Source organism: Zingiber officinale, chromosome 9A (genome assembly GCF_018446385.1).
Source record: "Zingiber officinale cultivar Zhangliang chromosome 9A, Zo_v1.1, whole genome shotgun sequence".
In the NCBI taxonomy this organism is placed as follows: domain Eukaryota; kingdom Viridiplantae; phylum Streptophyta; class Magnoliopsida; order Zingiberales; family Zingiberaceae; genus Zingiber; species Zingiber officinale.
Window position 1 is genome coordinate 136641431 of NC_056002.1, and position 23309 is coordinate 136664739.

The window sequence follows — 23309 nt, forward strand, 5'->3', positions numbered from 1 at the left end:
ACCAAGGTTATCAAGAATAACCCCGAACCAAACGCATCCTTAGAGCTTTGACCATTGGAGATATTTTAATAAACTTTCATATTATTGATGTGACATATTGGAATCAAGAAAAAAGCACATTTAGAGCTCTGATCATTGGAGATGCCCTAATGTGGAGTTTCCTGTAGTTTTTTTGATATAATTTTCAATTTTTTTTTGATAATTCACTAAAGGACACATTTAAAATTATGAAATTCTTAAAAGATGTACCTAACTTTTAGATTTCGAGAGTGCTCGAAGGACATTTATTTCCCATTTTATCCCTCTCGATAATCATTATGGTGCTATATTCAACTAACAATATCACCATAGTGTTAGATTTTAAAAAAATAACAACCATTGTGGTTTTGAATTTCAAAAACACTAAAATCAATACCACTGTAATTATTTTAAAAATCAGCATCATAGTGGTTTTGATTATTGAAATGCAACATCACAGTGATGCTTTTTTTTTCAATTTAACACAACAGTGGTGTTGTTCTTTAAAAACAACACCATAAAAGTTAACCAAAAGAATAAAATAAAAAATAAATACACCTTTTGGAAAACCTAAAAGTTAAATACTTCTTAAAGTGGGCTTTAACCCGTCCTAATGCTTGTCATGTCAAATTTAGAGCATGTCTACCTGGTTACTGTTAGGGCTTGTGTGCTTGTGTTTGCAGCAAATTGCATGATATTTAAAGAGAGTGAATTATAGCTTTTGTTTAAATGAGAATTTGTTCATGGCATGAGAAATTGAGGCGGATAACATTGCACATGGAACTGCTAACATTGTGCATACAAAATATTTTCTAGCCCAAGGCTGTTGCGTATACTTTGTAGGTCAGGTTTGGTTAAAAAGATGCAGAGCATGGTTGAAACTTGGGTCCGATTTTTTTAAATTTCATTTTGAATCCATCTACACATGTGATATAGACCTAAGCCAAATCTGCCTTTGAATTCTTAGTATGAATGTAATTGTTTGATCATACTGTTGTATTGGAATTGCTTGTGAGACTTGTAGTGAACTCGGTGATAATTCTTATCTTGTCTATGGTCCTTATATTGGAATTAAGTTTTCCTAAATCGCATGAATTTTAGAACATGTATGAATTTGTATATATGAACTCGTATAAAGGAAAACAAAACAACAAGGATCTAATTATGTTAAATTCTATAACAAAAAATAAATGCAAAGGTAAGACGATCGACTTAATCGCAGCGGAAAAGCCATCGTCTTTATCTGTGTCATCATCCATGAACTTGGGAATTCTGCGGAGAAGTGAAGCAGCAAGGGGGGCTAGTCTTCTGGAGGAATTAGGTTGACGGAGCTGAAGTTTCTTCTCCAATGGGGGAGCAAAGAGATATGTGAGAATACTTAATCCAACATGGACCATTATATATATGACCTAATCCATTATCAGTCCATTAATGATAATGGTTCGACTTTATGAGTCTAGAAAACCCCTATAAAATAATATGATTCATTAACTCTATTGGTATAGTTACTCAAATATGACTGTAACAAGCCCTAAGTAATCACAATATCAATATCATCAATGACATAGATAAAGATGTAAATGTGTAGTATGGAAATTACATGCAATGTGAATGTGTAGACATGCCTTATTGCAATTAGCATAATAATTAAGGCAGATTTTCTATTAAATTATTCGTCATGCCTAGTTAGCTGTTAGTTTCACACCTCTTGATATTGTTCCTTACTGAATTCTTTTTCATGCTGACTTGAGATAATACAAAACCTTGCTTAGGTCCATTTTTTTTGGGTTTTCAAATCTAACGATTTAGTATATCTGGAATATGATACTGATATCATACATTTAATCTGTGAAATTTATCTGCTATGAGCCTAAATGGTCGCCTAATCTGATTATGAAGTGTAAATTTTTCTCTGACTTGGTGAATTTTCTCTTCAATTGGGAGGCAGCTTTGCACATAAGCATGGATGAGATGGCGTAATCAATATCTTTTTGAGCCCTGGGGCTTCTTGTTTCTTGAATCTTCATTCCTTAAGTTTATTTCAACTAAGAGCTACATTCTTCTTGGAATTTTATACCTATTCCTTTTAATTCTCAACCATTTTTTGATCTGGTCCAATCATACTTCATATTCTGGAAAGCTTTACTATTCTTCTTTGTGTTCCATAATTTCAGGATTAATCTGCACTGAAAGATTCATGCCTTAAAGTTTGAAGCAGACGGATTGATTGCTTTGCTGTTGCTGTATAGCAGATTCCTGCTTATTTTTCCATTTATAAGCCACTGGCAGAGGACTGCTGAGCCGAGTTCAGCTTCAAGTTCTTAAACTCAAAAGTGATCGATCTTGCAATTTATTTTCCGAAGAGCTTGTATTTATACAAATGATTATTTTGATATCTTTTTTCTACATGTAAAATACATTAATTGATACTCCTATTAGATTCATTGAATTTGTGGTTAGTGAAGCTTTTTGGCTTTTAGTTTTCCAAGCACTCTTTAAAATGATTATTCCTAGCTGGTGCTTTACTCCAATCACTGGGGAAATTAAGATCATTAGTTGTGGTCTTAAAGCTCATGAGGGATGAAATGTGGAAAAGAGTGAATTGCATCCTCAACTTTAACCTTAAAAGTCGATTGTAGTTCATAGTTCTGAACCACTGGTTAAGGTTTGGATAATAATTCACTGATAATTTGAGGTTATTATATATATATATATATTAAATCTAAAAAATTAAAAAATGAATTTATTTAAGTTGTTTATGTATCCTCATAGGGTATAAGGAATGAACACTTATATAGTTTGCTTATATTTTTACACTTATTCTCACTACCTTCCTTGCTAGAAGTTCTTATACTACATTTTTTACTTTTGCCTAGTATCCGTTGGCAGGGGCGGAACCAGGAAAAAAAATTCAGGGGGGCTGAATTGTACAGATATTTTTTTTACGACTAAATAAAAATATTTAATAATTAAAATTTTACATCAACTCTTAGTCTCTTACATAATATACGATATTGCAGAAACTATACATATGAAATCTGAAATCTAACGGACAAAGGAGTTAAGCTCTAGACTCTAGTCTATTCATTTCCACTATGCTGATCCCTCCAAGGCTCCAACTCTTGCATAATATATGTTACTGCAGAAACTGCAGCCAAATAAACATGAACGTCACTCACATAAATTGTAATATGCACAGAATTTTTATGAGAGAGAGCGTAGAACAGAGCAAAAAAAAAAGAGGTTCAGAATTTTGAGGAATCAACGATGAACAAAGAACAGTTTAATAGCAAATGTTTCTGTCAATATAGAAGCAATAAGAAAAAGGTCTACATTTCATTTTGCAACCCACTTGATGACTAACAACATAAAACACTCTCCATGCAAAAGCTATTAGTCATTTAACCTATTAAGTTAACCACAACCAATTGATCTTATTGAACACTTAAGATTCTCATTTAAACCATATAACAGGCTGCAATACTAATACTTACAATATGTGATTGAAATGATATTGTTAGAGTTTACCAAGAGTCCAAGATACTAGAACTCGAGTCTTTCCATTGTCCCACTTAATACTCGACTGATTCTCCATAACATGATAAAGTAACATTGAGAACATTTAATCTAACTTGCAAGAGAAAAAAACTAGAAGTTTAGGAAAGATTAGTCTACTTTTCTTCTATAGGTGAGCTTCATTTCCTGGTTGGCACAGAAGTATGCGACTGTGACGGTCGACGAGTCGATACAAGAGGAGGCAATTGGATTCTACGAGATTGCATTTGTTGAAAATGTTGTAATATTTGCTCATTTTCAATTGTAGAAAAAATGTCCTTTTCAATGTATACAACTAGACTGTCATTCATCCATTCATCTCCCATTCTATTGCATAAATCAGTCTTCACAGTCTTCATTGCAGAAAAAACTCGTTCAACCGAAGCAGTTGCAACTGGTAAAACTAATGCCAACTCTATCATACGATAAACCAATGGGAACACCAAATGTTTTTCAGTCTCAACCAATTTCTGAGCAAGAATTTCCAAGTCATCAATTGAAGAAAAGTAAGGATCATCCCGCAGATTATAAAAGTAACTCATAAGTTGTTGTTCCAAAAATAAATAATCAGTACCACAGAAGTCCTCGGGATAAAAATCAGCAAGATGGATGAGTTTGTGAACATCAAATTGAGAGAAAGAATTTCTTGGATGAAGACATGATATGCAACCAAGCAAATCCGTACTAACTTCTGAAAACCGATTATTCATCTCTTGTATAATTAAATCAACAACCTAGCATTCAAATTTGCAACCATGATAACATTAATACTCAATGAAATCTCTTTAACAAAAAAAAAAGATTTTTAGAAATAATATCTGACAAAAAATCTCCACACGATAATGATGAAAATTGGTGATGAGTTGCCCTCTACGCCTACCATGACCACGAGTTAGCATGTTGTCCTCCATATCAAGTATTGGAATCATATTCAATTAACAAAATGTGTTAACTTGTTCTAAAATTATCTGCCATCCATCTTCTCTGAAGTCTTGTAGTCGACATTTCACACTTCTAACCAAAGACATGGCTTGAACAATATTTTGATCCCCTTGTTGTAGGGAAAGTGATAACTCATTTGTAATTCCCAATATATACTTCATCAAATGTAACACAAAAACAAATTGATAACTCTCCATCTTCTCAATTAAACCTGCGTCAACACCTTTATTCGCAGAATAAGAGGCATCATCATGTATATTTCCTAACACTTCTATCACTGAAGACCACATAGAGCATAAACGAAGTAATGTTAAGTAGTGTGATCCCCAACGAGTATCTCCAGGTCTTGCTAAACTAGTTTCTTGATTTTTTCCTTTTCCACTAGTAATTTCTCCACTTTCCAATTCAGCAATTATCTTATCATGTTGAATCTTTCTAAGTTGATCTCTCCTCTTACAAGATGCTCCAGATATATTCACAATCATGGTTATATATCCAAAAAATTCACTCACAGTAAAATTGTCATGGGCAACAACAACAAGAACTAATTGGAGCTGATGAGAGAAACAATGAACATACATTGCAAATGGATTTTCTTGTAGTATCAGGGATTTCAATCCATTAAACTCGCCACGCATATTTGAAGCTCCATTATATCCTTGGCCTCTCAATCTAGATAATGATAAACCATGTTGCACAAATAAAGTATCAATAGCCATTTTCAAAGAATGAGAACTAGTGTCAGGCACATGCACAACCGCAAGAAATCGTTCAATCACACATCCTTCTTTATTCACATACCTCAAAACAACTCTCATATGCTCCTTCACTGAACTGTCCCGAGCCTCATCAACCATCAAAGAAAAGAATTTATCTCCAATATCATTGATTATAGCAAGTGTGATCTCTAAAGCACAAGCACGTGTTAAATCCTTTTGAATTTTTGGGGAAGTCAATTGATTGTTTGCAGGAGCATTTTGTTTTATAACTTTAGAAACTTCTTCATTTCGTTGACTATACCATTCAAGCAACTCAAGAAAATTACCTCTATTTGAAGAACTAGTTGACTCATCGTGTCCTCGAAAAGGTAACCCCTGCTTCAATAAAAAGCGTGTCACATCCAACATTGTTGTTAAACGAGTGCGATAATCAATTTCCATATCGCGACTATGTACTCGTAAAATATTCTCCACACTATGCCTTTGATCTTGAAAGGCCTCAAATTGTATATATTCTAGCTTCATTGTGACAGCTATTCACAGTCCCCATATGACGATTAAATCTTTCTAATGCCCTTTTCCAATTGTTGTATCCATCTTTTATAAAGGCATTATCTACATTTTCTTTATTTAACGGTTTGAAAAGATAACACCAAAAGCAAAATGCAGCATCTTTTGATATGCTATACTCTAGCCATGTATATTTTTTATACCAAGTTCCTTGAAAACTTCTTTCTTGATTACCAAAAGTTGTTTTCGGATATACATGACCATTTGGTTGACAAGGCCCTCGGAGCACATACTCTCTTCGAGCTTGATCTCGAATAGCAATATCAAAGTCTTCAATTGGTTTTCGTAATCCCGGATCACTAACAATATCATCCAAATTTAATTCTACACGGGATTGATTTTCCACTTGTTCAATAACATTCGGCTCATTAGAGGAGCTAGAGTCGGAAGGCCCGGAACTACGAGTTCGTTTAAAAAATCTCTCCATATCCTATACAAATAAATAACTAAAAATAAATTATGTAATGAAAAAATATATGTTGAACTAAAACTTTAATAAACTACCACTACAAATGCAATAGAAAACTAAACTTTAATGGAAAAATGTACAAATGCAATTCTGTACATTAAAACTAAAACTTTCATAAACTAAAACTTTAATAAACGTTAATAAATTACGTAATGGAAAAATGTGCAAATGCAATTCTATACATTTTATAAAAAAAATATCAAATAATAATGGAAAACTACCAAGTACCCAAAAATGGTATTCTGTACATTTTCAAAAAAAATCAAACTATAAAAAAAAAAAATAAAACACAACAAATCTAAATTCAAAGTTCAAACCTTATGGAGAAATGACGTTGGAGCTTGGAGCCTTAGAGATCCAGTTGCCAGTTGGAGAATGGAGACTACTGCCACCGTAGCGCCGCCGCCGCTTGCCGCTTGGCTGTTCGCGAGCGAGATTGCAGCCTGCAGGTCCGCGAGACCGCGACTCCACCGAGGCTCAGTCACTCAGAGGCACCGACTACCGCACTTGGAGACTTAGTTGGAGGATTGGAGCCTTAAACTCTAGAGCCTTGGAGTTGGAGGAGAGTTGGAGTGGGAGAGGAAGAGATTAGGGATTTAGGCCTTTAGGGTTTCCGTCGCCGTTCTGTGAAGTAGCAGCGAAGAGGCAAATCGACATCGAATTAAAGAGAATAAAAGAAGATGTCGTGTTTAATGTTTTCACTTTTTATAATTATTTTATTTATTTAACGTGGGCCCACTTACCACTAAGTTCTGTATTATTTAATTAAAAAAACTATGGAAGTAAGAATATGAAAAAAAACGCCTTGTTCTCTCCGTCACCGCACCTGCACCTCAGCACCTGGCCACCTGCAGTCCTGCACGACACCGACGCGGACGCACCAGTTCACCACACAAACGCGACAAACGCACAGTGGCGAATGGCGATTGGCAAGCAGCGTCGCAGGCCCGCAGCAGCACCACCGCGGCGGCGGCAGGGCAGCGCCAGCGCTGCACCGGTGCACGGCGCACCAGCACGGCAGCAGCCGCACAGGCGGCACTGGCAGGCGGCAGCAAGCGTCGTGGGTAGCGTCCAGGTGGGGGAGGCTGAAGCCTCCTCTCATCCTCTTACGTCGCTCGGAAATTTTCTTATCGTCCGGCGATATCAGTGGACGACAGCCACGCTGGGGGGGGGGGCTGAAGCCCCCCTCAGCCCCCCAGTCGGTCCGCCACTGTCCGTTGGTCATCGACATACTTGAACTTCTTACTTGGTTAATATTTAATCATTCTTGACCTACCAAACTTCATTTTTGCCAAATGTCTGATTCACCTAACATATTTGGACTTTTCTCTTGTCTGCCAAATGTCTAGTAGTCTTCTTGACGCATTTGGACTTCTATTGTCTATCAAATATCTAGTTTACCTAACTCATTTGGTCATTTCTCCTATCTACCAAACCCTATTAGGTTTTCTCATTGCTATTGCAATGTACCTGCCAAATTTTCTTGCATCAGCCCACTTGATAGACATGTTGGGTCACCTAGTAACTAAATTTAAATCTTTTATCAAATATCAAAAATACTAATTTGACTAGTGGGTGCCTACTTGTACCAACACCATTCTCTTCTATTTATACAAATTGTAGGTTTTAGTGAACTCAAATATCCTTTTGGCAATTTATCTAAAATTTAATCTTAAGTTTACTATGTCATCAAGGCTAGCCCCTCCCCATTATTTCAATTATCTTTTAAGTCTTTTCCCTAATTCAAAAAAGCCCCTCTCACCCTTAAGGAAATGCATCTCCCTAATCATGGATTAATCAAGTACTTTTAAGGACCTCCCCCTTAAAGTATATTTATCCTTCTAAACCTAGAGTTTTCCATCAATGATTACATCAATAATTATCTCTTTTTTTTTACGAACAATATTAGTTATCGATAATCCCCCCCCCCCCCCAACAAATATCTCTCCCAATGTTTTTGAACATTATAAATATCCATTCAATTATGGATTTATGAGATATAAAGTTCAATCTTAAACCTTAAAATCTCTTAATCTAAGATCTTCACTCTTTCACCCTTTTTTCCCCTTCGTTTGCACTAGCAAAGTCCTTGTAATACTTAACTAACAATATTATAGTGTTAGAGATTTCTACATAAATAATTTTCAACGGTTTTAAATTAAAAAATCATAGATAATTTTACAAAATTTAAAAATTATAACAAATCATTCACATTATATGTGTCAAAACTATGGAAGAAAACCATAGTTTTCTAAAAAATATATACTTTAATTTTTAGAATTTATAAACTCAATTTTGTCTTTATCGACCATAATTTTCTAAAAAAAATATATAACAAATAATTTAGACATTAGATAAATCAAACTCAATTTTATCTTTATCGATCACCTAGAAAAGTTTATAATTTTTAACATCAATTATTGGCTAAAAAAACCTCCCTAAAATAATAGAGATTCAAGGGTTCTCATCCATTTCTAGCACGATGAAATTCATAAGAATCACAAAATTATCTACTTTTACTAGAACATCCCCTAGAATATCCAATGGATATTTAACATAATGATATGCAAACTACAAAATCATTGTCTTTAGCTTCAACCCACCTAACCTTGGTTTCTTGTGGATCAAAAAAGGCATGAGGCTTTTGCTAGCACTAAGATCACAAAAAACTTTCTTAATGTTAGTATCACCAATTATGCAAGGAATTGAAAAAGTACCTGGATCTTTGAGTTTTGAAGATAACTTAATTTGTATCAATGCATTGCATTCCTTTGTCAAAACCACAATCGTTCAGAAAGTTTTGAATAAGCATTTGTTGCAAAGCATCTATGAAGGGTATGTTCACACAAAGTTTCTTGATCATCTCCAATAATTCGCTAAACCGCACATCTAATTAACTTTGCTTTGGCCAATCGCAATCATTGAGGAAACAATATCAATGGTATATAAGTCCTCACCGCAATCGTGGAGCTAGGTTCTTCACTTTTGTCCTCGAATGCTTTAATATTGTCTTCTCCTTTACGTGAAATCCATATTGCTCCATCCTTGTCATTCATCGTAACGTCCTCCTCTTTGCTTACTTTAGATTCCTCCAAAGTTCTACCACTCCTTAAAGTTATAACATTAAATTGTTCAACAGGGTTTGTTTCGGGTTGATCTGGAAATTTGCCTAGACCTCTCAAAGAGGAACTAGCAATCGACGCTATTTGAGTTTCCAACATCTTGGAATGGTTAACCAAGTTTCAAGCTTCCCAATGATTTGTTTGATGATCTCTCGTAGCAAGATGTTGTTGTATGAACTCCTTGTTCTGCTTGGTTTGTGTCGCAATGAAGTTTTTTTAGCAAATTTTCTAGGTTGAATTTTGATGCTTATTGGAATCCAATTGGCGGACCATAATTGTTTTGCCCAAGTTGGTCTTGATTGTTTCTGTAAAAAAATTTTTGAATGATTCCTCCTACCAGGGTTATGAGTGTTGGAATAGGGATTATTCTGTCACTAGTTGAAGTTATAGATCATATCTACTTGCTCCATCTAAACTCCTTGTGAAGATGCTTACTCTGATTTCACAATTAATAGCTCAATGACCTATTTCACCATAAATCTCACAAGAAATTTAGTAACATTCACAGTGCTAACATTGAATGAATCAAACCTTTTGGTCAGAGCGTCCATCTTTGTTTACCTACATCCTTAATGGGATTACCTCCATTGATGGTCATTCAAAGTCACACACTCTATTATGTTGTAGTCCTTGTCCAGTCTCTTGTTCATAAAAGCTTCCCCAGCTACGGAGTCCAATGAGACCTTTGTTGAATATGTGATTTCATTATAGAAAATGTGGATGATCAACCACTTCTCTAATCTATGATGTGGGCATTGTTACAATAACCCCTTAAATCTGCCTTATGCCTTGAACAAAGACTCTCTTTCCTTCTCTGCAAAGCTCATGATTTTATTCCTCATATATATACCGCCTTGCAAGGAGGAAAATATTTGTCGAGAAAACACTACTTCTCCAGTTGTTCCCATGTCATGTTACTTCCTGATTATAGGGAATGCAACCAAACTCTTGCCCTGTCCCTCAAGGAGAAAGGGAACAGTCCATCCTAATAGCATTGCAGAAATACCATTAAGCTTCAATGTCTCATAAAATTCAAGAAGTACCTCTAAATACAGATTCAGATCATCCGTAGGAGGCACTCCAAATTGGTGCTGTTGAATCATGGAAAGCAGTGCCAATTTCAGCTCAAAGTTATTAGCATCCACCAGAGGTCTTGTGATGCTAGATCTAAATCCTCTCGTACTCAATACTGCGTAGTCCTTAGATACTTGTTCTCATCGTTGGCAGCCATGATCAGTGTGGGTTGTTCTTGATCTGCATCTAGCACAACTCACGATTTGTTATACCTTAGCATATAAGAAAAACCTATCCACCCGCAAAGAGAAAGACGAAAGATTGCAGTAAAAAGAAAAAGAATGAAATCTAGGTTAATCAAATTGTCAATAAAACTCATATAAACTAAGCATAGTCCTTAACAATGATGCCAAAAACTTGATGTGTGCTAACCACAAGTGCACGATCGTTGTCACACAGTAAAATTATCATCCTTTATGACTGTGGAGTTGATTACTAGTTTACATGCAACGGAGACTATCTAGACAAATCAGATGAGGAAATTGTTGTGAAGCAAACAAACTAAGAAAGGGAAATTAAAAACAATGAGAAAACCAATTTTAGAAACAATCCTAAGACTTTAGTTTCACTACGATAGTTGCTGATATTGTGAATCCCTCTTTTAACTCAATGTTTGATCAAGCTTGAAGGTGGTCTATCCTAAGGTAACTTATATTTGATCTCGAAATACACCGATGTATCTACCCTAATGTGGCTCCTATGCTCATGGTATTCGAATCAAGGTAGATGCTTGATGCTCTGTGATAGCCAATGGTATCCTCTAGAGAGTTTGGATTACTTTCGTGAATAAATCCTCAAATCCAATTCTATAAGTCCGAGATTAGAGTTCACCTCTCATTTCTTCCCCTTTTCTTTAATATATATGTTAGCATACGCTAACACATCACCTGATCAACATGTTAAGCGTGCTAAAATTGAATCGAGAATCAAACATGTCATAAATAAAAGAGAGAAATCATATATAATCAATCATCAACTCAACATCGGTTACTCCCTAATCCTAGAATTAAGAAGACTACTCCATCACAATAAAAAAACAAACCAAAGACATCAAGGAAAACATTTTATAATTCAAAATATAGATCAAAATGCAGAAAGAACTCAGTTATAGATGTCATCCACATTTCTGAATGAACTCCACGTGCTCTTCTGGTGGTTGTAATCTCTAGGCTCCTTGTATCTCTTGGAACACAACTCTCTCCTAAAGTCTCCTATCATGAGAACCACTTGATGCCTCAAATCGACGCCCCTGATTGCCTTTATAGCCTCAAAACTTTCCAAAATATAATAAAATTTCCTAAAATTTAGAGGAGCACTGCTATCAAAACCTAAGATCCATGCCCGTGGCAAGCACAACGGGTTGACCATGGATCGAGTTGGAAATTTCTCACCAAAATCCTGAATGGACCACGATCGTGGCAAGTGCTACCGTCTGGCCGTGTTTCTTGCCGGATGCTTCGGGCAATGCTCCAAAGACAATTTTGGCTCTATGGATGATACACGATTGTGGCAGGTGCCACGAGTTGGCCGTGTATTGATAATCGTTAATCGTACTATGATTATAAAAATCAAATTAAGTTACCGAATACCTCTACTCTAATATAGCATAGAGATGACTAGGGTCATCACTCACAAGGAATGTAATGGTAGGGTGATAAACTTAGGATCCAATATTATTGCTTTTGGATTTTTGATGATTTGAATGGGGTTTAGATTTTGAAATTATAAGAGTAAGAAATGAAATAACAATGCATATAATGAAACTAACCCTAATGAACGAAAGACAATGCAAGTAAAGGAAACCAAGTTTAACCTAAACTACGATTGCGAGAAAATTAAAAGCAACATCAAGTAAGCATCGAATGAAACTAACATGGAACAAAACCTAATCTAATCTAACCTAATTGCTCCAAAATTAATAATAACAACAAACATCATTAACTACAATTCAACAAGAAAGACATTGCGAGAATTTAAACTAATCTAATTGCAACAATTAAAGTCTACCTAAGTAAAGAAACATTTTGTTGAACATATTGTGGGCATCAATCAAAGTAAGCAAACAACCAAAATGAACGCTAATGTGATGGATCCTTCTCTTGATCGGAACACGCACGAAGAAGAACCTCTTCTCTTCTAACCCGAAGAGAAGAGGGCTGCAGAAGCTAAAAGGGCTGCTGGATCTGGAGGTGGCTGCAAACGCGAATCCTCCTCGTCTAACTCGAAGAGGAGGGCTTCGGAAGCGAGAAGGGCTGTCGGATTTGGAGATGGCTACAGAGGCGAAGTGGAGGATGAAGAGGACTTGGTGGTAGGAATGGAGCGCTCCTCTTCCTAACCCAGAAGAGGAGAGGCGATGATGAGGGGGAAAGGAATCCGGAGCTTGATGAGGAAGGTGGATGGTTGGCCGGCGGTGATGAAGAAGGAGGTGGCGCCGCCGGCCTTGGTGGTTGAGGAAGGAGAGAAGGCGGCGTCGGCTTGGGAAGAAGAAGGTTCGATCCCCCTTCGCGTCAGCTGGGGGAAAACAGAAGGGTTTCTTAACGGGTTTAGGTTTTAGATTTTTGCGTTGCCTTTTGACGTGGCTTTTGGATCCGGGTTGATGAGGTTTGAGATTAAAATCCGATCCATTAAGACTCAAGGAACAGGCTTTTGTGATTGAGTTTGAGGAGTGGATTGGGAGGACGGATTCTCTAGTCCGTAAATTATAGACCAGGAGGAGAAGATTCATTGGTATTTGATCATCTTTCAAGACTTTCAATTGCTAAGAATTTGATCATCTTTGATTTATTTAGGCTTCTTCCTCCATTAAATTTCTAGTTATTTTTTATCTATTTGAACTTTTCCTATGCTAACGCCTATTACACTTCTTTCATTGTAAAAAATTGGACAACTTTTAACTTATTTGAACTTCATTCATCCACTACACTTGCAATAACTTGTCACCTATCCCACACTTAACAAACTCAATTAGTAAAATATTCATGTAGCCAGACCTTTTGTTAAAACACATCAAAACTACTTAGTTAATATTAGTCACTTGGGTACGATTGCACTAATAATTGTACCTAAACTATTTACTTGAACTCTACCACTTGTAACGTGATTTGTCAATATTACTACATTTGTAATGATTATTATATTTATAAAAAACATTATTATCTATTCATCCACGTCCCCTCTAGCTAGCTGATTGCTATTAATCTTAAAATATCATCCTCATTATAATTGTTCGTTTACATAAGATGAAATTAATCTTTAATTTAACAATCGTGTTATATTTTATAACTTAATTATTGAAAATAAAAGTTCATATAATTTTACAATATTTATAATTGATTTGAAAGGGATGTGTGAGATGAAGACTAATATGTGCATGTAATATTTCTATGTTCTTGTGTACGTGCAATTCAAGTCCTAGGTTACGGTACAGCAAAAGACTATTAAGTTGTTACCCAGATTTATGGTTTGATCTTTAGTTACGATTAAAGGTGATTGAAGATCGGGTTGATTCAATTATTGAGATAAAAAATTATTTGATCTTATTATATTAGATAATGCAATCTCAGGACTTATATTCGGTCTTATATCCGACGGTTCTTATGTATTAAATATCAGACGAATTGTTAGTTATTTGAATATCTGACCCTATCTCCAATAAAATATAAAATATAAATATAAATATAATAAAAAAATAAAATATTTTAAAATGATAATAAACATTACTCATTACACGTTGTAGTAGTTTATCGCTAGTAGCTGCTACAATGTATAGCAGCTTATCGGCAGTAGCTACTATAACGTGTAACAGCTTATCGACAGTATTTACTATAAATAGGGGTGATCGCGGATCGGATTGGTTTGGGTATTGAGATAAAAAACTATCTGGCTCTACTAGATCAGATAATGTAATATCAAAACCTTACATCCGGTCTTATATCCAGTGATTTTTTTTCGGTTCAGTTTGGGTTGGTATGAGCGGGTTGGTCACTTTGACGGGTTGATTGCCCACCCCTAGTTATGATGTATTTATAGGGATTTTTCCTTCAAATGAGGTGTACAACTACATAATGGTGGACTTCTAGGTCGTCCACCATAAGTACTTTTTGATTTATCCTGGTAGCTGATAGAAAACTTCTATAAGATCAGATTCATCATCCAAAATTCGATATTACCTCGTTCAATATTTTTATATATGCGCATTACAAAAATTATAGAGCTTCTACCGCAGTTAAAACCATTATAGATGCTAAATCACTCGAACACACTAAAAAAAAATCTAAAAGATTCATCATGAGATTTGATTTGTCTGAGCTGAATTAAATTCTAATAGAAGAAAGTTGTCCATACAAAATAGAAGAGATAGCGTTGGACCCCCTTTCCATTCTAAACTTCTTTCGTTGACCCTTCTCTATGTCCTACTAAATCGGCTTGTGATAGGCATAAGAATAAAAATGTAAGGCGGAATAGAGATGACACGTCGATCGGTTGAATGACTTTAGATTTTCTATATTCACTTGTAGCTTTGCCATTCCAAAAAACTATAAAAGGATGTAAAAATTCTAGAGATTGACGTATGAATATATAAAAACTATGGTAATTGATTAAACGACACGCTTAGAATTGTGAAATTTTTAAAAAACGTACTTAACTTTCTAGATTTCTCGAAGGATAAATTTATTTTTCATTTTACCCCTCCCATTAATAGCCAACTAAATTCCACTTTTTCTAAAGTATTAGAGGGGTTGGTTTTTGAAATTTACAATCACGGTAATGTTGATTTTCTTAAAAAAAAAAAAGAATTACACTCCTTTGACTTCTCTGTCTTCGAAAATAGAGTGATGTTGATTTTTAAAATATAGTATCATAATGTGTTGATTTTAGGATTTATATAGTATCGAAATGATATTAATTTTTGAAATGCACCGTATTGATATTGATTTATGAAATGTAGCATCACAGTATTAATTTTTATAATGCAAAAAGGTAAAATAAAAAACAAATATGTCCTTTGAAAAATCTAAAAATCAAGTATGTCATTTGATAATTCTGCAGCTTGAATGCAAGTTTGCGTAGATTGAGAAAGGAAAGAAATTAGAGAAGAAAAATCCTAGAGGATACGGAAGAGTAAAGAATGTGAAGAGACAAGAATCCTCAGGAAGGAGGAAGGAGGAAGGAGGAAGGCAGAATTGAAGAGAAATAGGAGGAAGGATGAGCAAAAAATTCAATTCACTCTTCTTCCTCGACTCGCTCTTCCACCTCCTCCACAACCTTCCTGATCCGCTTTGAAAATCTTATCACGATGAAATAATGATAAAAATTCATCTTGGGATAAAATCGTAAAATAATTTTGTTATGAAAAATCACAACAGAATTTTATTACAATTTTCGTAACAGAATTCTGTTATATAAAATCGTAACATAATTTTATTACAAAAATCTTAGCGGATTTTTCTTTCATGATATACATCGCATTGACCTTCATCTAAATATGAGCCACCCATCAACAATTTCCACCTTGATGAATATTCACCCTTTGAAGAACACGAATATTTATACAAAACTCCACCTGGATCTCTGGGTCTGGGCTTCCTTTCTCTAACATTTAGAGATATAGATTAAGTTCAAACAATGCTTGAACTTCTCTGTGATCACCAGGGGCGGAGAATTATATGGGCAAAGCTGGGCACAAGCCCAGCAGAAATTTTAAAATTTTAAGCCTATGTATATATATTTAAAGCCCAGTTATAATTATTAAATCAAACTCATTCATTTTTAAAGCCCAATTCAAGGCCTAGGTTATTAATAGCTGATTATTAAATCATTATTAGATAAAGCATTAAAGCCACCTACTAAAGTCACTAAACCCTAAATTATTCACAAAGAAAGTGGCGGCTTGCAAAAACAGTGGCAGCTTACAAAAAAGTGGTGGCTTGGAAAAGTTTGAAGAAAATTCTCTAAGGTTTGTATTTCGATTTTATTTATATATAATAGTATAATCAATTACATAGTATATAGATTATGTTTTTTTAATATTATGTGAATATATTAAGATTTTTGTTTTCTAGGGTTGAAATTGAACATTGGGGATTTTAAAATTTCTAATATTTAGGATTGAAAATGTAAACATTGATATCTAGTTTATATTTGTTCAAAGAAGATAAATTTGTAAAAATTTTTAGGGTTGAAATTTGAAAATGTTGTGTACGGGTGAAATTTTTATCTTCATATTTGAAAATGTAGACAAATTTGTTTCATTTGTTAGCTCCCCACATGTTCGAAGTGTATTTTTTAAAAAATTATTTTTGAAAAATAATTTTACTTGTTATTTTATATTTATAATTGTGTTGTTCGAAGTGTATTTTTAAAAAAAATATTTTTGAAAAATGATTTTACTTGTTATTTTATATTTATAATTGTGCTAATTCTTTTTAATTGAACTTATATTATAGGTTAAAAAAAGTAAAGAATTTACAATTTGAATTGAATTAGCTTAAATAATTTATACTTACAAAATTTATTTTGATTACAGGTGAAATATTACAATGAAGAATAAAAAAATCTTTGATTTCTTCAGAAAGAAGAATGATGAATCAACAAGTGATTTAAATGGGCCAAATAACATATCTCCTTGTATTTCAGAACCAGCATCTACTAAAAGACCAAGACTTGAAAATGAGACTCTTAATGAACCGCTTCCGAATTCGAGTAACAATTTGCAATATGTTTATGATCCTGGAATTCGTATCCCAATTTTACAACATCCCATTGAACTTCAAGATGAGGTAAGAAGAGCATATATTGATAAAGGGCCAATTCAACCTATATATGATTATCCTTTTACTGAATGTGAAGGTCAAAAGCGTAGATTCCAATCTTCTTGGTTTCAAAAATATCCTTGGCTTGAATTTTCTATTGAGAAACAAAGTGCATTTTGTTTTCCTTGCTATGTTTTTGACACTAACTCAGCACAATTTGACACATTCACTGTCACGGGATTTAAAAATTGGAAAAGAGTTAATTATAAAAATTGTCCATTCAAGAGACATGAAGGAGATGGGAATTCAAGACATAGCTTTGCCATGCGAAAATGGGGAGATTTGAAAAATCTTGATCAGCATATTGATAGAAGATTAGAAAAACAATCTTCTAAGCAAATTGAGCAAAATCGGTTGCTCTTAAAGGTGTCCATAGAAAGTGTGAAGTTTCTTGCTATGCAAGGTTGTGCTTTTAGGGGTCATGATGAATCAATTGCCTCTAAAAACCATGGAAATTATTTGGAATTAGTAGCTTTGTTGGGAAGAATGAATCCAGAAATTGGTAGTACTTTGGAAAAAGCATCTAAAAATGCAAAGTACACATCACCAGAAATTCAAAGAGAGATTTTGAAAATTATTGCTGATATTGTGAGGGATAAAATTCGTGCAAAAATTGGAGAAGCCAAGTTTTGTATCCTCGTTGATGAAGCAATTGATGAGTCAAGTAAAGAACAAATGGCTATCATTTTAAGATATGTTGATCGGGATGAGTTCATTAGAGAACGATTTTTTGAAGTTGTTCACGTTGAAAATACAAGTGCATTAACTTTGAAAAAAGAGATATGCAATGTATTCAACCAATACAATCTGTTAACTAAAAATCTAAGGGGGCAAGGCTATGATGGCGCAAGTAATATGCGTGGGGAATGGAATGGACTCCAGGCTTTATTTCTTAAAGATTCTCCACATGCTTATTATATTCATTGTTTTGCTCATAGACTACAACTTGCTTTAGTTGCAGTTTCTAAAGAGGTGCATGATGTGTGGCGTTTCTTTTCAACATTAACTTTGGCTATTAATTTTGTTGGTTCATCTGCTAAACATCAGTTTCAATTGAAATCTATCCGAAAAGCTAAAATTAATGATTTGATAAAATTGGGAGAAATTGACACTGGTACTGGATCTAATCAAGATTGTTCTTTGGTACGAGCTGGAGCTACTCGTTGGAGTTCACATTTCAGCTCTGTTAGGAGATTCATTAGTTTGTTTGGTTCAGTGAGTACACTTCTTCAAGATCTTGTCGACAAAGGTCCCAATAGTAACATTCGAGGAGAGGCTAAAGGTTTGTACTTGGATATAAAATCATTTGACTTTGTATTTGTATTATTTCTGATGCATGAAGTTTTGGGAATATCAGATAAGTTGTGTCAAACATTACAGAAGAATGACATAGATATTTTGAATGCTATAAATTTGGTTTCTACTACTAGACTAAATCTTCAACAGATCCGAGATGATAGATGGGAAGGATTTCTTTGGAGTGTGTTGAAGTTTTGTGAAAGCAATGATGTTGAGGTGCCAGACTTTGATGATTGCTACACACGAGGTACAAAACGTTCTTGCCAGCAGAAAAACAATATAATAGTCCATGATCACTATCATTTTGAAATATTTAATGCAGTAATAGATTTTCAGTTGATGGAATTGAATGAAAGATTTCCAGAGGACACAACAGAACTTCTTACTCTCAGTAATGCTTTGAGTCCCGTTGATGGATTCAAATCATTTTCTTTTCCTGACATTTGTTCTCTTGTTGATAAATTTTACTACTATGATTTCAATCTAGAAGAAAGAGGAGATTTGGAGAGAGAATTAGATCATTATAAATTTGATATACCGCGTCATGCGCAGTTTCAGAATCTTAATTCTTTGCATCATTTGTGCCAAACATTGGCCAGAACGACAAAGTCAGTTATCTATCCTTTGATTGATAGGTTGGTTCGATTGGTTTTGACTCTTCCAGTTTCTATAGCAACTACAGAACGAGCCTTTTCAGGGATGAAACTCATTAAGATGCCACTTCGTAATAAAATGGAAAATGACCTTATGGCCAATACCATGGTTGTTTATATAGAGAGGGATATTGCTTCAGGTATTGATACAGAATTTATCATAAACAAGTTTGATGTATTGAAAAATCGCAAAATATGGCTTAAATAAGAATTCGGTATGTTTATTTAGTTTCTTTTATTTTTATTATGTGAAGTTCAAATTAATATGTAAAAACATTTTGCCCAGTGCCCACTAGGAAAAATATTGCTGGCTACGCCCCTGGTGGTCACTGGCTTTATCAGCATGTCTGCAGTATTATCTGCAGTGTGAACCTTCTCAAGTTGAATTTCTCCGAAAGCAATCAACTTTCTAATTTTGTGAAACCTCACATCAATATTCTTGGTTCTCGCATGATATACATGATTCTTCACCAAATAGATAGCACGCTGACTATCGCATAACAACTTGACTCAAACTTGCTGAACACCCAGTTCTCTGTCCAACCCTGTAAGTCATAAAACTTCCTTCGCTGCTTCAACTACTGTCATGTACTCCGAATCCGTAGTAGACAATGCAACAATGGATTGTATCATAAATTTCCAACAAATAGGTCCTCTTGCCACAATGAACACGTATCCTGTAGTAGACCTTTTGTTATCTAAATCTCCTGCATAGTCCGCATCTACGTACCCAGCAACTAAAGGATCTTCCAATTGTCTACTGAATATGATGTCATAATCAGTTGTATTTCTTAAGTATATGAAAATACACTTCATTGCATCCCAATGTGGTCGACCAGGATTTGAGAGAAACTTGCTTACCATACTAACTGCTTGCGCCAAATCTGGTCTCATACAAACCATGACATACATCAGACAACTAACTGCACTGGTATAAGGAACTTTTGACATCTTTTGGATCTCGTCATCCATCTTTGGACACTGTGTACTGGATAACTAGAAGTGATGTGCTAGGGGTGTGCTCACCAACTTTACATTCTTTATGTTAAACCTATTCAGCACCTTCTCCACATAGTTACGTTGAGACAATCATAATCTCCCTGCAGCTTTATCTTTGCGAATCTCTATCCCAAGAATCTTCTTGGTCTCTCCCAAATCTTTCATGTCAAATTTCTTGCTCAGTAGCTTCTTCAATTTATCAACCTCTTTCATTTTCTTCGCAACAATGAACATGTTATCTACGTATAGTATTAAGAAAATAAATGATTCATCTTCAAGGCTCTTCACATATATGCAGCAGTCATACTCATATCTCCTATATCCTTTTAGAATCATGTATAAATCAAAATATTTGTACCATTGTTTAGGAGATTGTTTCAATCCATAGAGTGATTTCTTAAACTTGCAAACCAACCACTTTTGTTCAGGCTAACTAAATCTCTTGGGTTGTGACATAAAAATCTGCTCCTCCCAATTTTCATGAAGAAATGTCGTTTTCACATCCATTTCCATTTGCTCCAGCTACAAATTGTGATGTGCTACCAAAAGCAACACCGCTCTAATTGACATAAGCCTTACCACTAGAGAGAAAATTTCTTCATAGTCAATCTCCTTTCTCTGTGAATACCCCTTTACTATCAACCGAGCCTTGAATTTCACTTATTCGCCCTCTGACATTGCTTCTTCTTCTTGAATATGTTAGGCCCCATGGTTGTTTTGATGTGATCAACAAAGTTGGGTTAGGTCCTGCTTGTTATCTGATCCCTGTGTCTAAGTGTGCAGGAGCTTCGGAGAGTAGGAAGTCGAGCGGAAGACGCAACTAGCGAGAAGGACGACACGGGAAGGGAGCCGACGAGCTCGGTGCGTCCGAAGGACGAGAGAGCTGCGGAAGAGTACACTGGTGGACGAGAAGAAAGTGCGTGACGTTCGAGGGACGAGAAGCCAGGACGGAAGCCTGCTCGAGGAGAAGGCCAAAAATTGGGTTCGGTGAGTCCTATTTCGGTTGACCGTAATCACCCATTCAATCGGAGCCTCAGAAGATGAAAGCAAGTCAAAAGGAGCTGAAGAAGCCATTGGAGGCACCCTCAACAGTGTTGAAGGCTCCTTACATGTTGAAGGCACCTTCAACACTGATGAAGGCACCTCCAACATTGAAGGCGCCTTCAACCTGGCCAATTCGACTGTTTTGAGTTTAGATAAAGTTTTATCCGTTGACTCGGCTGGAGGCGCCCTCAACCTCGTTGGAGGCGCCCTCAAAGCTCGAGATAAGTTTTCCAAGAGCTATATAAAGGCCCCTGAAGCTAAGAAATCAATAAATCAACTCTGTAATCAATTTCTAGCAACCCTTAAGCTCTCTAAGTGTGTAAAAGGCTTCTTCACCTTCAGAGAAGGAGACTTTTAGTGCGCCATTCAACCGCCTTGGATTAACAACCTTCTTGGTTGTAACCAAGTCAATTACTAAGTTCTTTTTCCTTCTTTTATGTTATTTTTTATTTTATTGTTGCTAATTTTTGAGTTGAAAGTTTGAGGATGGTAGTTATTATTTTGCAAGCAATTCACCCCTCCCCTCTTGTCGGTCTCACTGCACCAACAGAATATCCACTTGCACCCTATAGCTTTCTCTCATTCAGGAAGTTCTACTAGATCCCACGTTTGGTTCTTATGCAACGACTCTATCTCCTCTGCCATAGCACCCGCCCACCGATCCTTTTTAGAGTTGTGTATTGCCTCCTGAAAAGATGTAGGGTCTTCGCTACTAGTGATAAGCTCATAAGATACCAAGTCTTCGAATCTGTATCTAGTGGGTAGTTTTACAACTCGTCTCGTTTTTCCACTAGCTATAGTGTGATGGTCCGTGTGCTCTGAGCTAGAATCACTGGAGTTATGAGTCTCTAGCTCGCCACATGCATAACATCTTTCTCCATATTACTTTGTGATGTTTTCTTTCCTTCTTCGTGAGTAAGTTGTAGCATAGTTTTCTCATCAAATACCACATCTTTGCTCACAACATTCTTGAAACTTTGAATCTGTGTACTCACTCCCATTGTCTGACCTAAGACATTTGATTTTTCTTCCGATCTGCTTTTCCACTTCAGTTTTCCATAATTTAAACTTTGTAAAAGTTTCTGACTTGTGACGCATAAATTGTACCTAGACATTTTGTGAGAAATCACCAGTAAAACTCACAAAAAACAAATGTCCTCCACATGATGCTGCATTGCTGGTCCCCAAAGATTCGTATGTACCTAATCCAGAATCCCCTCTATCTTATTTGTCGCTGTCTTGAATTGTACTTTTCTCTGTTTTCCAAGAACACAAATTTACAGAATTCAAGCTTGCACATGTTGACATCCTTCAACAAATCTCTCTTATAAAGTTCTAGCATCTCATGTTCACCCATATGCCCTAGCCGCATATGTCATCTATCGCATTGGCCTTCATCCAAATATGAGTCACCCATCAACAATCGTGATTTCTTGTAGAGCATAACAAACATCAAAGGTTTCATCGAAGGAAGCCCTGGAGAAACCACTCCGATGCCTAAGTTAGAGGACAAGGAAGAAGAGGAGCAGTAATTAGGGTTTCGATGCTTACGTGCGCATACCTGCATCCTTTGGGGTGAACAACTTTATAGAGAACAACTAAAGGATCTGTTTCGCACCCAGGGTATAGCGTAGACGGTGGGCGTATGATATTTCTGGACTAGTGACCAGGGGTCAATTCTCAGGAACTAACGACCTGAGATCTACCCCACCATGTGCCTAACGTCCATGTATATGCATTTACCTCCTTTTTTATAATTTGTGCTATATTTCCTTATTTGCATGCCCTTTCCTTATCTGCCACCTGAGCTTTATGTTGATCGGACTCTGCCATGTGGGCTCATACTTACCTCACGAATCATAAGTCTCTCCTTTAAGTCTAGTAAAAGGAGGGTGTAAACCAACTCACTGAATGAGTATTTTGAGCAACAGTCTTCTAGGTCCACATGATTGAATACCACGATACAGAGCTGTTGAGGTACTGGTGGAGTAAAAAAAATAACTCGATCCGCGACTATGCCCGAATTGAGAGAG

At 35.6% G+C, this 23309-nt stretch overlaps 3 protein-coding genes and 1 non-coding gene across 4 annotated transcripts in view; 2 read left to right on the top strand and 2 right to left on the bottom strand.

Annotated features, from left to right (window-relative positions):
- The window catches only part of LOC122019633, a 53818-nt gene extending 46443 nt beyond the window's left edge, over positions 1 to 7375 (bottom strand). The window contains exons 1-2 of the mRNA XM_042577087.1: positions 7100 to 7375; positions 3791 to 4043 (exon numbers count right to left, since the gene is read on the bottom strand). Of these exons, the coding sequence (XP_042433021.1) occupies positions 3791 to 4043; positions 7100 to 7375 (529 nt within the window). The remainder of the gene's footprint in view (positions 1 to 3790; positions 4044 to 7099) is intronic.
- A 2758-nt stretch (positions 7376 to 10133) lies between these two features.
- Positions 10134 to 10240, top strand: LOC122022146. Its single transcript, XR_006122875.1, has one exon. It is a non-coding gene; the product is annotated as a small nucleolar RNA R71 (small nucleolar RNA).
- A 36-nt stretch (positions 10241 to 10276) lies between these two features.
- LOC122019634 lies at positions 10277 to 13194 on the bottom strand. Its single transcript, XM_042577088.1, has 2 exons — positions 12477 to 13194; positions 10277 to 10655 (listed from the first exon to the last, which is right to left on the bottom strand). The coding sequence occupies exons 1-2, from the start codon at positions 13192 to 13194 to the stop codon at positions 10579 to 10581; spliced, it is 795 nt and encodes a 264-aa protein (XP_042433022.1). The 3' UTR covers positions 10277 to 10578.
- Positions 13195 to 17008: 3814 nt separating this feature from the next.
- LOC122019635 (zinc finger MYM-type protein 1-like) lies at positions 17009 to 19441 on the top strand. The gene has a single exon (XM_042577089.1). The coding sequence runs from the start codon at positions 17009 to 17011 to the stop codon at positions 19439 to 19441; it is 2433 nt and encodes an 810-aa protein (XP_042433023.1).
- The last annotated feature ends 3868 nt before the right edge of the window (positions 19442 to 23309 follow it).

Coding starts and splice junctions, on each gene's coding strand:
- LOC122019634 (XM_042577088.1), bottom strand. CDS start 13,194: ATGAATCTTCTCCTCCTGGTCTATAATTTACGGACTAGAGAATCCGTC. Junction 10,656..12,476: donor CAAAATGTTTCTTTACTTAG/GTAGACTTTAAT, acceptor GAGTTGTGCTAG/ATGCAGATCAAGAACAACCC.
- LOC122019635 (XM_042577089.1), top strand. CDS start 17,009: ATGAAGAATAAAAAAATCTTTGATTTCTTCAGAAAGAAGAATGATGAA.